The sequence below is a fragment of the Semicossyphus pulcher genome, unplaced genomic scaffold, assembly GCF_022749685.1.
Source record: "Semicossyphus pulcher isolate SPU_LCO1_2020_fin unplaced genomic scaffold, fSemPul1.0.p SCAF_15, whole genome shotgun sequence".
In the NCBI taxonomy this organism is placed as follows: domain Eukaryota; kingdom Metazoa; phylum Chordata; class Actinopteri; order Labriformes; family Labridae; genus Semicossyphus; species Semicossyphus pulcher.
In genome coordinates this window covers 11,467,749-11,479,467 of record NW_027211659.1, presented here as the reverse complement: position 1 = coordinate 11,479,467, position 11,719 = coordinate 11,467,749, and the positions used below count along the sequence as shown (strand labels likewise).

At 41.7% G+C, this 11,719-nt stretch overlaps 1 protein-coding gene across 1 annotated transcript; it reads right to left on the bottom strand.

Moving 5' to 3' along the window:
- Positions 1 to 8,049: 8,049 nt before the first annotated feature.
- On the bottom strand, positions 8,050 to 11,487 carry pcdh8 (protocadherin 8). The gene is made up of 4 exons (XM_069663447.1): positions 9,127 to 11,487; positions 8,921 to 8,991; positions 8,540 to 8,682; positions 8,050 to 8,378 (listed from the first exon to the last, which is right to left on the bottom strand). Exons 1-4 carry the CDS (start codon positions 11,485 to 11,487, stop codon positions 8,050 to 8,052), a joined length of 2,904 nt encoding a protein of 967 aa, XP_069519548.1.
- Positions 11,488 to 11,719: the final 232 nt, after the last annotated feature.

Below are 11,719 nucleotides of genomic sequence, written 5' to 3'. Positions count from 1 at the left end.
GATGAGTGAACACAAGGTCAAAATGGAGTTTATCCTCTGATATCACCTGCCAGTCCAGACAAGGGAAACGCTCACTCAAGGTGACATTACTTTGGTGTCTGTACTCAGCACGCCACTACATCTTTCATTTCCTGTGAGCTAAAATTTACAACTTATCCTTTGACAGGTGGAGTAAACATTTCTAATATGACCCAGGCTGTGATCTTCCTGAGAAAACAGCAGAAAACCTGCCTCAGCCTCCGCGATCCCTGACAATCCAGGAGAAAACAAAAAACAAAGCCCACTTTTGTTTTTATATATTTTAGATATCAGGAGTCAGAGGCCTTGAAATGCCTTTAAAATTGCAGGGTGTTAGAGAATCAAATAAAACAGTACAATAAATTCATTATGCACTTTGTGATGTTGACTACATATCTGTATTCTGTGTGGAGTTACATGAAGGTGAAAGCCGCAGAACGAACAGCGCTTACATAATTAGATGGAGACAGTGATGATAGATAGTAACAATGGCAGCGTGATTTAGGAGAGCTCATGACTTTTCCTTATTCTTTGTGCACTGGCACTTTATCTCAGGGCCGGGAGAGTTATTTAGTATGCAATGGATCAATCACCATCCTCAAAAAGTCATTTAAATTAACTTCTCGGGCAGATATCTATCCAGAAAAGTGGCCGACAGAAGCAAGGGACTATCAGAAAATTAAAAAGGCCATAACATTTTTTGTGTGTGAAATGGAAATGAAAAAAACTGAGCAAAGCTTCAGCTACGCAAACATGCCAAGATGTTCCATAACAGATTGATTTTTTTTTGTCTTTGGATGTTTTTCTTTTCATAGACTCAAACCAGGAGGAGCAGACTTTTTCTCACATCATCGTTGTGACAACACATTCTGTCTCTCCATCGACAACCGGACCAGCAGTGTTGTGATTGCGTCCTATAGCATGCCGCTGATGCGCTAGTCATCAAAGCCGTGACAGCTAAATTCATTTTTCAGTGAAACACTGTCCAACTTATTAATACTTCATGAGATCTGAGGGAAAAAAAACACCACACTGAGTCTGAGTCAGTCTCTCCTTTCAAATTAAAAGGAGTCCAAAGTGAATGTTTGATTCCTACTAAATAAAAATAAGCCAATGGCCATGCAGCGCATGTCTAATTGCAGATGAGGCATCAAATTAAAATGTCAGGGACTAGTCGGAGACGCAGTGGCTGCAGAGTTGGGGTTTGAATTTATGTTGAAGATTACACCATTTTCAAGGAAGGTGTAATTTGTGCGGCGGTATTACCAGAGCAACACCATGTTATTAGTTTTGACAATTCTCAGTCATGTTAATGTCGGGGAGGAAGGAAGGCAGCGTGCCACCTAGTGGGATGTGAATAACCCATATATCTCACCACCAATTAGTATTAGGCTGTACTGTAAAGTGACAGGAAACTAATTCATAAATACTGTAGCAACATGAAAGAGGAGGGAAGCCATCCAGAGAGGAAAAATAAACTGTCAGTCCTATACAGATCGGGAAACATCAGCAGAGCCTTTCCAATTACTTCAAGGTTAACTGTGAACTGCTAATAACTTCAGGGAAGCGGAGAAACAAAACATTGTTAGCTAATTACATAAGCAAGTCATTTAGACTGATTGATGCAACACAATATTCTCTCTCTCTCTCTCTCTCCCTAATTTTCACTCCCATATACCAGAGAACAGCATAAAGGCTGCGTCTCCTTTGGCAGCTGTCTCCATGACATCCCACACTGACACAATGAGACAGTCTCTCAGCTCAGCAGTAAACCACAATCAACTGGTGAACAACTGGCACAGATTTATCATCATCAGCTCAGGACCAAAGCTCTACGTGGGAGCTGACACACTCTGCAGATAGAGAACTGCAGGCACTGCCATTACTGTTTAAGACAGAGGTCAACCAGGCGGCAATCACTCCATGTGTGTGTATTTATGCTGTGGAGAGATAAATTAATATTCCTATGGTTGTCAGTCTGATGAGATGAATCACTTTCATTCGGTTTATGTAGACGCCATATCATAATAAAGAGGCTTAAAGAGAGATGCATCATTTATGTTTATTGTGCATTTTTGTTGCATCTTCTGTCAGTGATGTCAGAACACCCTGTTCACTCACGCATGCAGTGATATTTGTTATTTAAAAAGATGCATAATAACAGCTAATCCTGATTATTAGCCCAATCGGGACTGGAGCTTTTGTTGTATAATATTGTAAATATGCTCAGTGTTTGAATGAGTTATCCCCCGTGTTTCTATGATACAGCGAAGGCAAAAACTAGAACGTCAATTCTGTTTCCGTGCTGCGTGTGTGGGTTTGGTTCCCGGTTCCCTCCAGATAAAGATAAAAGAGCAGAATATGGGATTCATGGCATTGAATGAGTCATACGTTTCAGCTGAAAATGAGCACTTGATGGTCTGAGTGCTGAAACCCCTCAGAGTGTACTCACCCTTTGTTTTTTCACCGACTTGAACGCAACATGTCCTTAAACGTCCGGCTGATGCTGCCCTGGATATAGAAAATAAGAATCAGCGTTAGCCATAAATGAATTTATGTAAACAGGTGAACTTGTGTGAACTGCATCACTGTCAGCACTATCCACACAATGAAAGAACGCATCTGAAACAGCAGCGGGAGTGTAAAAGAACCAACACATTACATGGTGTTACGGTTGAGCACAGACTTCCTCTGACACTCCATTAAAAACTGACATTTTGTAATAGCATACAGCTGCAGCCGCTCATGAATTACACCTCCATCCTTTTGCAGAGACACTTTTTTTTTCAAGTTTTAATGAACTAATCAGAAAAGCAATAAATTATATATGCTATTTATTCTGTTAAATTACATTGTTCTTATCACAGCCTAACCAGGTTGCTGTATATAAAACGGTGGCCCATATAAGTGTAAATGATGTTTGGGTTGCCAGGCATTTTTTGGAGGTTGCATGTTTCCCCCTAGTGGTGGAAAAACTTAAAGAGAAGAGACATAAAGGAAATAAGCAGAGTCATACTTTCTTAGAAAAGAAGCTCTGGTTAATGTAACTTTACTTCCTTAATATGAGTCAATGTTCTAATATTCTGTAAATTGTGATTTTATAATGATTTTATACTTATATATAGCCGATCACCTGGAGAATGAAGTTAAATTAATCAAAGAATACCCTCAAACTGTTTGGAATGTGTAGCCTATAACTTATAAGAATAAGTAATAAATACAATTATAATGTAAAGGCAGTAAAGCTTGAAGAGGCAGCTGACTTCTGCCTGAAATCGTCTGACAATATATTCTATGAAATTAGTTCTGATAGTAGTGTCTAACTACTTCTCTCTCACTTCATTATCAGCATCTGACTGAGATACAGAGCGGAGAGATATTAAAGCAGTGAATATTTCAAATCAATCAAGATCATATTACTCACCACAGATGTCTGGAGATAATGTCACAAAGCATTTCATTGTTCATTTCTTTATTTAAATCGTACTCTTGTCCTTGTATGCTCTGAGGGCCTCTATTAGCTGATTCTGAAAAGATGAAGAGAATTGTCTGCGATTTTATTTCAAATCTCTATTCCTTTCTGAAATTACAGCCAGATTTTGAACTAAGCGGACAGACATGACTAGACTACTACAAGTAAATTCTTGCAATCATCTCTTCAAAGTTGCAATTCAAACAATAGTTGATATTAGAGATGCACAATATTATCGGCACATTATCGGTATCTGCAGATTATGGCTTGAAAATGACATATTGGCATCGGCGGATATGTCATTTTTCCGCCGATATTTTCTGCCAATAAAACAACGCTTTAATTATGCCTTAATGCTCTGATTCCCTAAAAAAGAAAGACAATATTACATACAAATAAATATGGCATTTTGTACACAACCTAAGTTTAGGTAGTTTTCTCATATTGCCCAGTGAATGTGTACATTTTTAAAAAGGACTGTATTAGGCCTATGTTATTTCTGCATCTGCCAGTGGGCAACTACAATAAGAGTAGGCACAATATCAACTCCCCTACAGGGGAGACTTGATGTTCTCTGCAATTAGGTGGGAAAAAACGGGCCTAATATATCGGTATCAAAATCGGCAATTGGCATAAATGGTTGGAAAATATCGGCATATCTGATATCGGCAAAAAATCCAATATCGTGCATTCCTAGTTGATATCAAACTACAATAGTATATTTACAAATGAATGTGAAGAATCGAAAGCCTTCAAACTAACCACATCGAGTCTGTAACATAACGATTAACTGAAGCCACTGTAGATAAAACAAAACAATTCAGGCTTAAATTAGTGACTTCAATTAATTCAAATCAAATTGTAAAGAGGCAGTGCAGCTGACAGGCTGTCTGATGCACTGACACGTCTGATACAGTGGGCAGCTTTGTGGTTAAGATCCAAACAATGGAGCCAGACTGCCACTTGAACAGCTTTTTACTGCTAAAGGCTGAATTTAGCATAAGGGAGAAAACTATGCTCTCTAAGGACTCAAATATGTATCCAATGAATTTAGTTAGCAAGAAAACAGAGGAAAGTATGTCCTTGATAGGTTAATTTCAGGTAAAAGGAATAACTCTTGCCAAGAGTAAGATAATAACATTCATACTGCACTCATGTCTGTCCTTCAATAAAGTCGGAGCTATCAGCTAATTAGCTAACACTAGCATAAAGATAGAAACACAGGGAAACAACTAGCCTGACTTTGTTCAAGAAATAAAAGTAATAAATTCAAAAAAGTCAACAAACCTGCACCTCAATATCTCACTTAACACATCCTTTTGGTTTGATTTAAATAAAGACAAACTCGTGAAAAGAACAATAAAACGTTTTACGAGGGGTAATGCGAAGGCACACGCTATTACTTCCTGTAGACTCAGCTGGTTGCCAGGCAACCTCGGAGAACTCGAGAGCCAGGCTAGCTTTTTCTTTCTCCTTACGGCCTATGCTAAGCTAAGCCTAGTTAACAGGCGGCTCACTCAATAGCTTCATATTAAATGGACAGAAATGAAAGTGGTATCAATCTTGTCATCTAACTCTCAGCCAGAGAGCCAATAGGCGTCTTTCCCTAAATGTCAGACTATTCTTTCAAATTACCGCTAGCATCTACTAGCATAACAAATATGAAGGTCTCTGTCTGATAAAGCACAGCAGCAGCTCCCAAAATGTAAATTAGTGTTTGTACGTTTCCCCTCACAATACATTCATAAATTGAGGTGGCAAAAGACTAAAGTAATCACAGATTGACAGTAATTACAGAGGGATGACAGCGACCAGAATGATAACATCCCATAATTTAGTATAAATGTTGCCTTTTGCCTCCCAGATGTCTCATTTTTTTTCAACCTTCCTAAAATATCAGACATTGATGTGGGAGTGAACTTGGCTGGACAGAACTTATTGTAAATGATGCAGACAACATCTTAATGGCAAATGAACACAGACACGGCTTCTCCTTCCAGACAAACTGTCAAGTGCAGAACAAATGGTGTTTATTTTTCACACACCAGCCCCACAATTCAAAGCATCCAAAAGTCAATAACCACACTTGGCAGTTGAGACAAAGATGAAGATGAGGTGCGAGTGGTACAAAAAACATTGCATTGTGGGACAGGCCTGAAGCACCAAATGACATCGATTGAGAAAGGCTTCATCTTTTTACACACTGGGTAGACTGGGGACTTGTGTCTTAAAGATGAGATGCTAAGAGGCTATAACAACATAATCACAGTCATACAGGCAACCATTTGTCAAAAATAAACCAAACACCAGCAGATGCGGAGGCTAGAAGTGACGTGTGCAGATCTGACACATTTGTCAGTGGACTACTGATGAGCTGAAAAGTGGCTCTAAAACACTCATTTTCTATTACCTGGGGAGGTTTCGAATGTGCTGCAAGAGCTGCTGCAGGACATTAATGTGAAGTCCATTTGGAAATATCAACACACACACTCACAGTCTTCCAGCCAACAGCCACACATTTTGCACCAAACTCTGCAGATGAACATACTTAGTGGCACAAATTCTCAGGTCATTGCACAAGTATTTGACCTACAAGGAGCATATAAAGCCCCGATGAGGAGATTCATATTGTATTGATTGATAAATGCATTTTCCCTCTGTGTACAATTGGCTATCTGTCAGACCAGAGCACATCACTGAGGGCACAAATATGACCTTCTTTCTTATTGCTTGGCTTTTGTACCGCATGGCCTTGAATTCTCCGTGGACTCCATGCCTAAAATAAAGTTATTAACTTTGCAATTTCCAAATGGGAGTGACTTTGCAGAAAAGAAGTATTGAATTAAAAAAGAAAGTTATCAGCACAACTCAAATAGGGAATATAGTTTTTGAACATGGTCGTCTATTCATGAGGCATATTGTGGTAACGTGTGAGAACTCTTTTTAGTGCTTTGCAGTTATGTAAAAAGGCATCTAATCCACTCTATTCCAGCTTTTATCACAGCTATCAAAAGCCAAAGAAGCAGGTATTTATGTTTATGCAAATGAGCACTGCTCTCAGCCCCTCTTTGCTGCAGATGAACAGAGAAAAAAATAAATAAATAATGTCTCAGTCTGCCATCAGTTTCCACTGATAGCTCTTTCTTGGCAGCAGTTTTGGAAACTATTTATTTTCTCTTCAGGACCGGCCCTCTGATAGCTATTATGCAGTTTGTAACTAACCCTTTACTCTTGTCTCATTTGCTTTTATTCATCACCGGCTCATTTAAATTGACCTTAAAGATAATGAGGACGGAAAACTGTGACAAACGCGTGCAGGAGGAGATTAAAATCGGCAGGTTTTTAATATCATTTTAAAAGTATATTTTCAGACAGACTTTTTCTCTCTGAACTCCAGAGCCTATTCTAAAATAATGATGAAACACAATATTAAAATCAGGCCTTTTTTGTGAAGTTGTTGATGGTAACACACACATTCCCACATGATTAATTTTGTGTTGCATATTTTAGTTACAACTTTGTTTCCATAGAAGCATGTTGCTGCTCTATTTCGGGAGATGTAAGTGAGAACGTAATGCGCCTGTGTATGTTACAGCTGCATATAAAAGCTCGACAGTTAATGGCCAGCATTCATGCTGATGTTTGTCACACTTAGTTATGGATTTAAACTCATCAATGTCGCATCGATAAATTATTCTGGGCCAGAGACAGTGTGCACTTGCCCTACATATTCGTGGTTGAATCAAACTTAATAATAGACACCAGTTCCGTAAATATGACTGTTAAAGCTAGGCAAGCAAGCGTTCAGAGGAAGAGGTACAAGCGGAGACTTTATTTCATCCTGTGCATATTCTGTCCTATTTCCTTTGGCAAGTGAAGTTTCAAAACAAGAGCCCCTCATAGACACTAATGACAGTCAGGAATTTGTCAGACAACAGTGTTGCACTGTGTACAATGATGTAAATTATTTAGAAGAGTTGACGCAGGTGTGACAGCAGCCAGCGTGATTTTGTAGAAATAATGGTTTATGGTTTATTTTTCCACTTGAGTTCCAGCTCCGCTCGCTCATTTGCATGCACAAAACTCCACGGAGCTACCAGGAGTCTTCAAAGCCAGTCTCCCAGGTAATGGAGCAGCTTGAGATTTTACATCTGATCATCACTGACTGGAGTCTTGATCATGTAGATTCAAACTGGGGGGAAAGACTTCTGCATGTTTACAAATTCAGCCTGGAGTTTCTTTTTAACTGACGAGGGAATATTTAATCTTCAAAAATCCAATAATTTTCAATTAAATTGACGTATTGTCTGATTGCATTAATTTACTCGGATCATCACATTGCAGAAAATGGTCGAAAAATGATGCGTTAATTATATTTTTCATGATTTAAATAACAGTTTTATTGGAAAAAGAGACACTTTTGTGCACCATAATACTGTAAAATCAAATAATGACACATGAACTAACATATAATTCCTTTCAACAATATATACACCTGTCACCTGTACACAGTTTTACAATCTTTACATCTTCCATCTCAATTAGTTTATAGACAGTTTTTAGAAGATAGTTGCAACCTCTAGTGCGGTAGCAACCGTTACAAAGTTCGGACTCTCCCGCAGGACTTCAGGTCCTCCGACAGAAGCTTCACACTGCTGAGGAGGGAAGTAAGAAGGGAGGGTACCGGTCCTGGAGAAGCTCTGCATGCTGCTCCTCGATTTTGGGCGGTTTGTGCCATAAGCGGAGTCCTTCCAAGAGAGGGGATAGCCATGAGGATTGTTGAAGACTGGCACTGGGGAGAAGCCAATTGTGTATGCATTGTCTCTGGGGGCTCTGAAGCTCTGCGGTTGTACTGCACAGTAGGCGCCTTGGCAATCCCCAGACAAGCTATTAGACGCGCTGGATAAACCTGAAGTAAAAATGAAAGAGATGGAAAAATAAGGATGAGAAATGGTGGATGCAGATATTAAAAAAATATATGGCATCATTTATCATTTATGCCATTCTCGTGAATATTTATGATTAATTCTGATGTCAAACTTTGAGCATAAAACTCACTTTTTAGCCTCGGCTGGAAGGTGCTGAAGTTCTTCCTGCCTCCTTCTCCGCTGATATCAGAGTCGCTGTCGTTAAAGTCACTGTCCCCTTTGCCGCTGTCCTTCACGCTCAGCTGGTCCGTGTTCCCAATGCCGCTGCAAATACAATCAACAGATACAGTATGAGCCACCACCGCACCACATTAGCTTGATTATTGATGTCTTTTTTTTCCACATACAAGGCCTGCCTCTATCCTCCCCATCTAACCTCATTCCACAGGAATGCCACAAGCAACAAAATGTATGCAGGGTGAATGTTAAGTACCCAGCCAGATTTTGACTGTGAATAAAGCACATCCTATCTGAGAAAATAAATTCTATTTAGTTGTCTTACCTAACTTGCAAGCAGTATTTGTCACCTTGCCACACAGATGCTGCCTGGAAATGCTTGGAGGGCAGGAACATCTAAAGAGAACAAACAAAATGACAGCAAGAGAGCTTAGTTTCCATTTCTGGCACAAAGATCAAGGCGGCACTCGGGAAAACATGGTATGCATGTGAAATAAAAAGATGAAAATAATACTTGTGTTGTTGCCTCACCTTTGTCTCTGAGTCCCCGCTCCTCTCCTCGTACAGGCACGAATCATCCAGAGATGAGGATGTTCTCTCGTGGTAGAAGCCTCTCTGGCCGGTGTAAATGTTGGGCTCGGGTAGGCCCAGCATGGGGACGGGCCTTCTGTCAAACAGGTTGTGACACACTTCCCTCTTGGAGCCTTGGCTTCTTCCTCCTCGGCTGAGTTTGCACGTCACGACGACGACCACTATTGCAATCAGCAACAAAGCACAACCCCCGCCGAGCATAATGATGACAATTAGTGAGCCATCCAAGCTGGGGCCTTCTTCATCACTTGACCTCAGCACGATGACGACCTGGTCTTCAGAGGGCTCCGTGTCTGAGACGACAAATCGAATACTGGCACTGCTAGAGAGCGGGGACCTGGCATTGTCACTCACTGCGATTTTTAGTTCCAGCACGTCTCCAATTTCAGCTGTCAGCCATTGTTTTAAAGCAATTTCTCCCGTGTCTTTGTTCATTGTGAACAGCTTCGGGTCACCTTGTACGATTTGGTAGGAGAGCTTGCCGTTCACTCCCTCGTCTTCGTCCTCAGCGGAGACTCTTAAGGCCAGATAGCCGGAAGGTGCGTTGAAAGGCAGGGGGATGTCAGCAGAGTCATTCACAAGGACAGGGAAGGTGAAGTATGGGTAGTTGTCGTTCAGATCCACTACTTTGATCCTGATTGTTGAGGTGCTGGAAAGGGAGGGGGAACCTCTGTCCTCAGCTTGGATGACGAGCTCAATCTGCTGCAGAATCTCATAATCAAAAGACCTCAAAGTGTACAGAGACCCTGAGTGAGAGTCAACAGAGACATAAGTGGACAACATGGATCCTCCTGGCACCTCTGAGTCTATGAGTTTGTAGGAGACTTTGGCATTCTTTCCCACATCAGGATCTCTTGCGACAACTGTGGTTACATATGAGCCTGGAATGTTATTCTCCAAGACTGAGACTTCATAGAGAGACTTACTGAAGAGAGGAGGGTTGTCATTCTCGTCTGTGACACGGATGGTGTACTGCCTGACAGTTTTGAAGGGTGGGGTTCCAACATCTTCTGCAACCACAGTCAGGTTATACTCTGGAATCTTCTCTCTGTCTAACGTAGTGCTGGTGATGATCATAAAAGAGTCTCCATATGCCTGCTGCAGAGTGAAATGCTCGTGCCCGAGGAGGCTGATGCGCACGTACCCGTTGGAGCCAGAGTCTCTGTCCGAGGTGCTGATCAGAGCTACAAAACTGTCTGCAGCTGCAGCCTCTGTGATGTAAGCGACTCCATCACTGCTGGAGGTCATGGGTTTGATGCTGATTTCAGGTGCATTGTCGTTCACATCCACGATATCTATCACAACTTTGCAGCTGGATGGCACAGAGTTAGCGCCCAAATCTGATGCTTTGATGTTCAGCTCATATGACCTCCTTTTCTCAAAATCAACAAGAGTATTCAAGGTCACGTCCCCGGAGTAAGGGTCGATGTGGAAAACACGCGCAGCTTCCTGTGACAGCCCGTCTTCAAACGCGTAAATGACCTCACCGTTTACGCCGTCATCCGGGTCAAACGCATGCACTTTGAGCACTCGGTGCCCCACAGGAGAGTCTTCATTCAGCTCAACTTTCAGGGAGCTGCGGTCAAACGTGGGGCTGTTGTCATTAAAGTCCAGCACTTTGATGTTTACAAGCATTGATCCAGACTTTGCAAGCACGCCTCCGTCAGTTGCAGTAACTTCGATCGTGTAGGAGTCCTCCACCTCCCTGTCCAGCTCGCGCACCAGCACCAGCTCTGCAAACTTCACTCCATCCTCCCGATCGCGCACTTCAATGGCAAAGTGACTACAGGAGGAGATGTTGTAGCTCTGAATATAATTTTCACCCACATCCTGGTCTAAAGCGATCTGCAATGGGAATCTTGATCCAAGTGGGACATTTTCCACAATCTCCAAGTTTGTCTGATTGCGCGTAAAATGAGGAGAGTGATCATTAATGTCTTTTACCTCGATCTCCACGTGGATGAGTTGGAACTTTTCTTTGGAGAAGGCCACAATGTCGAAGGTGATGAAGCAACGTGGAGACCTGGGGCAGAGCTGCTCTCGATCTATGATTTCCGCCACACTCAGAAGTCCGTCAGCCTCCCTCATTTGAATCAAAGACGAGTTGTTTTCTTGCATGAAGCGGAACGACGTGTCAGGGTCATCGGCCGGATCAATCTTTAAATCTTGGGACAAGTTTCCTATCTCAGTCCCCGGTGCGTCCTCTTCATAGGTGAAATACCTTGTAGTTGTACTCTGAACTGTGCAAAATAAAGCCAGCACCATGCAAAGTGCAACTCGTGCAATCCTGCAAAATCCCATGCTGAGGGGTTAAAAAAGGCTGCACGGAAAAGTCATAAATGATGCAATCAATCCAGCTCTCGTGCAATGTCAGGTCGGATCACAACTGTGTCAAACTCACTTTGCGGTGGGACTTTAAGCCCCTGTCTATGCAAATAGGCTGCACCCATCGACCAATGAATGGCCATCCAGTGGTCCACCAACAGGGCAACATTTGGCTCTGCAGCAAACTGTTGTTCACGTTTGTGTGTGC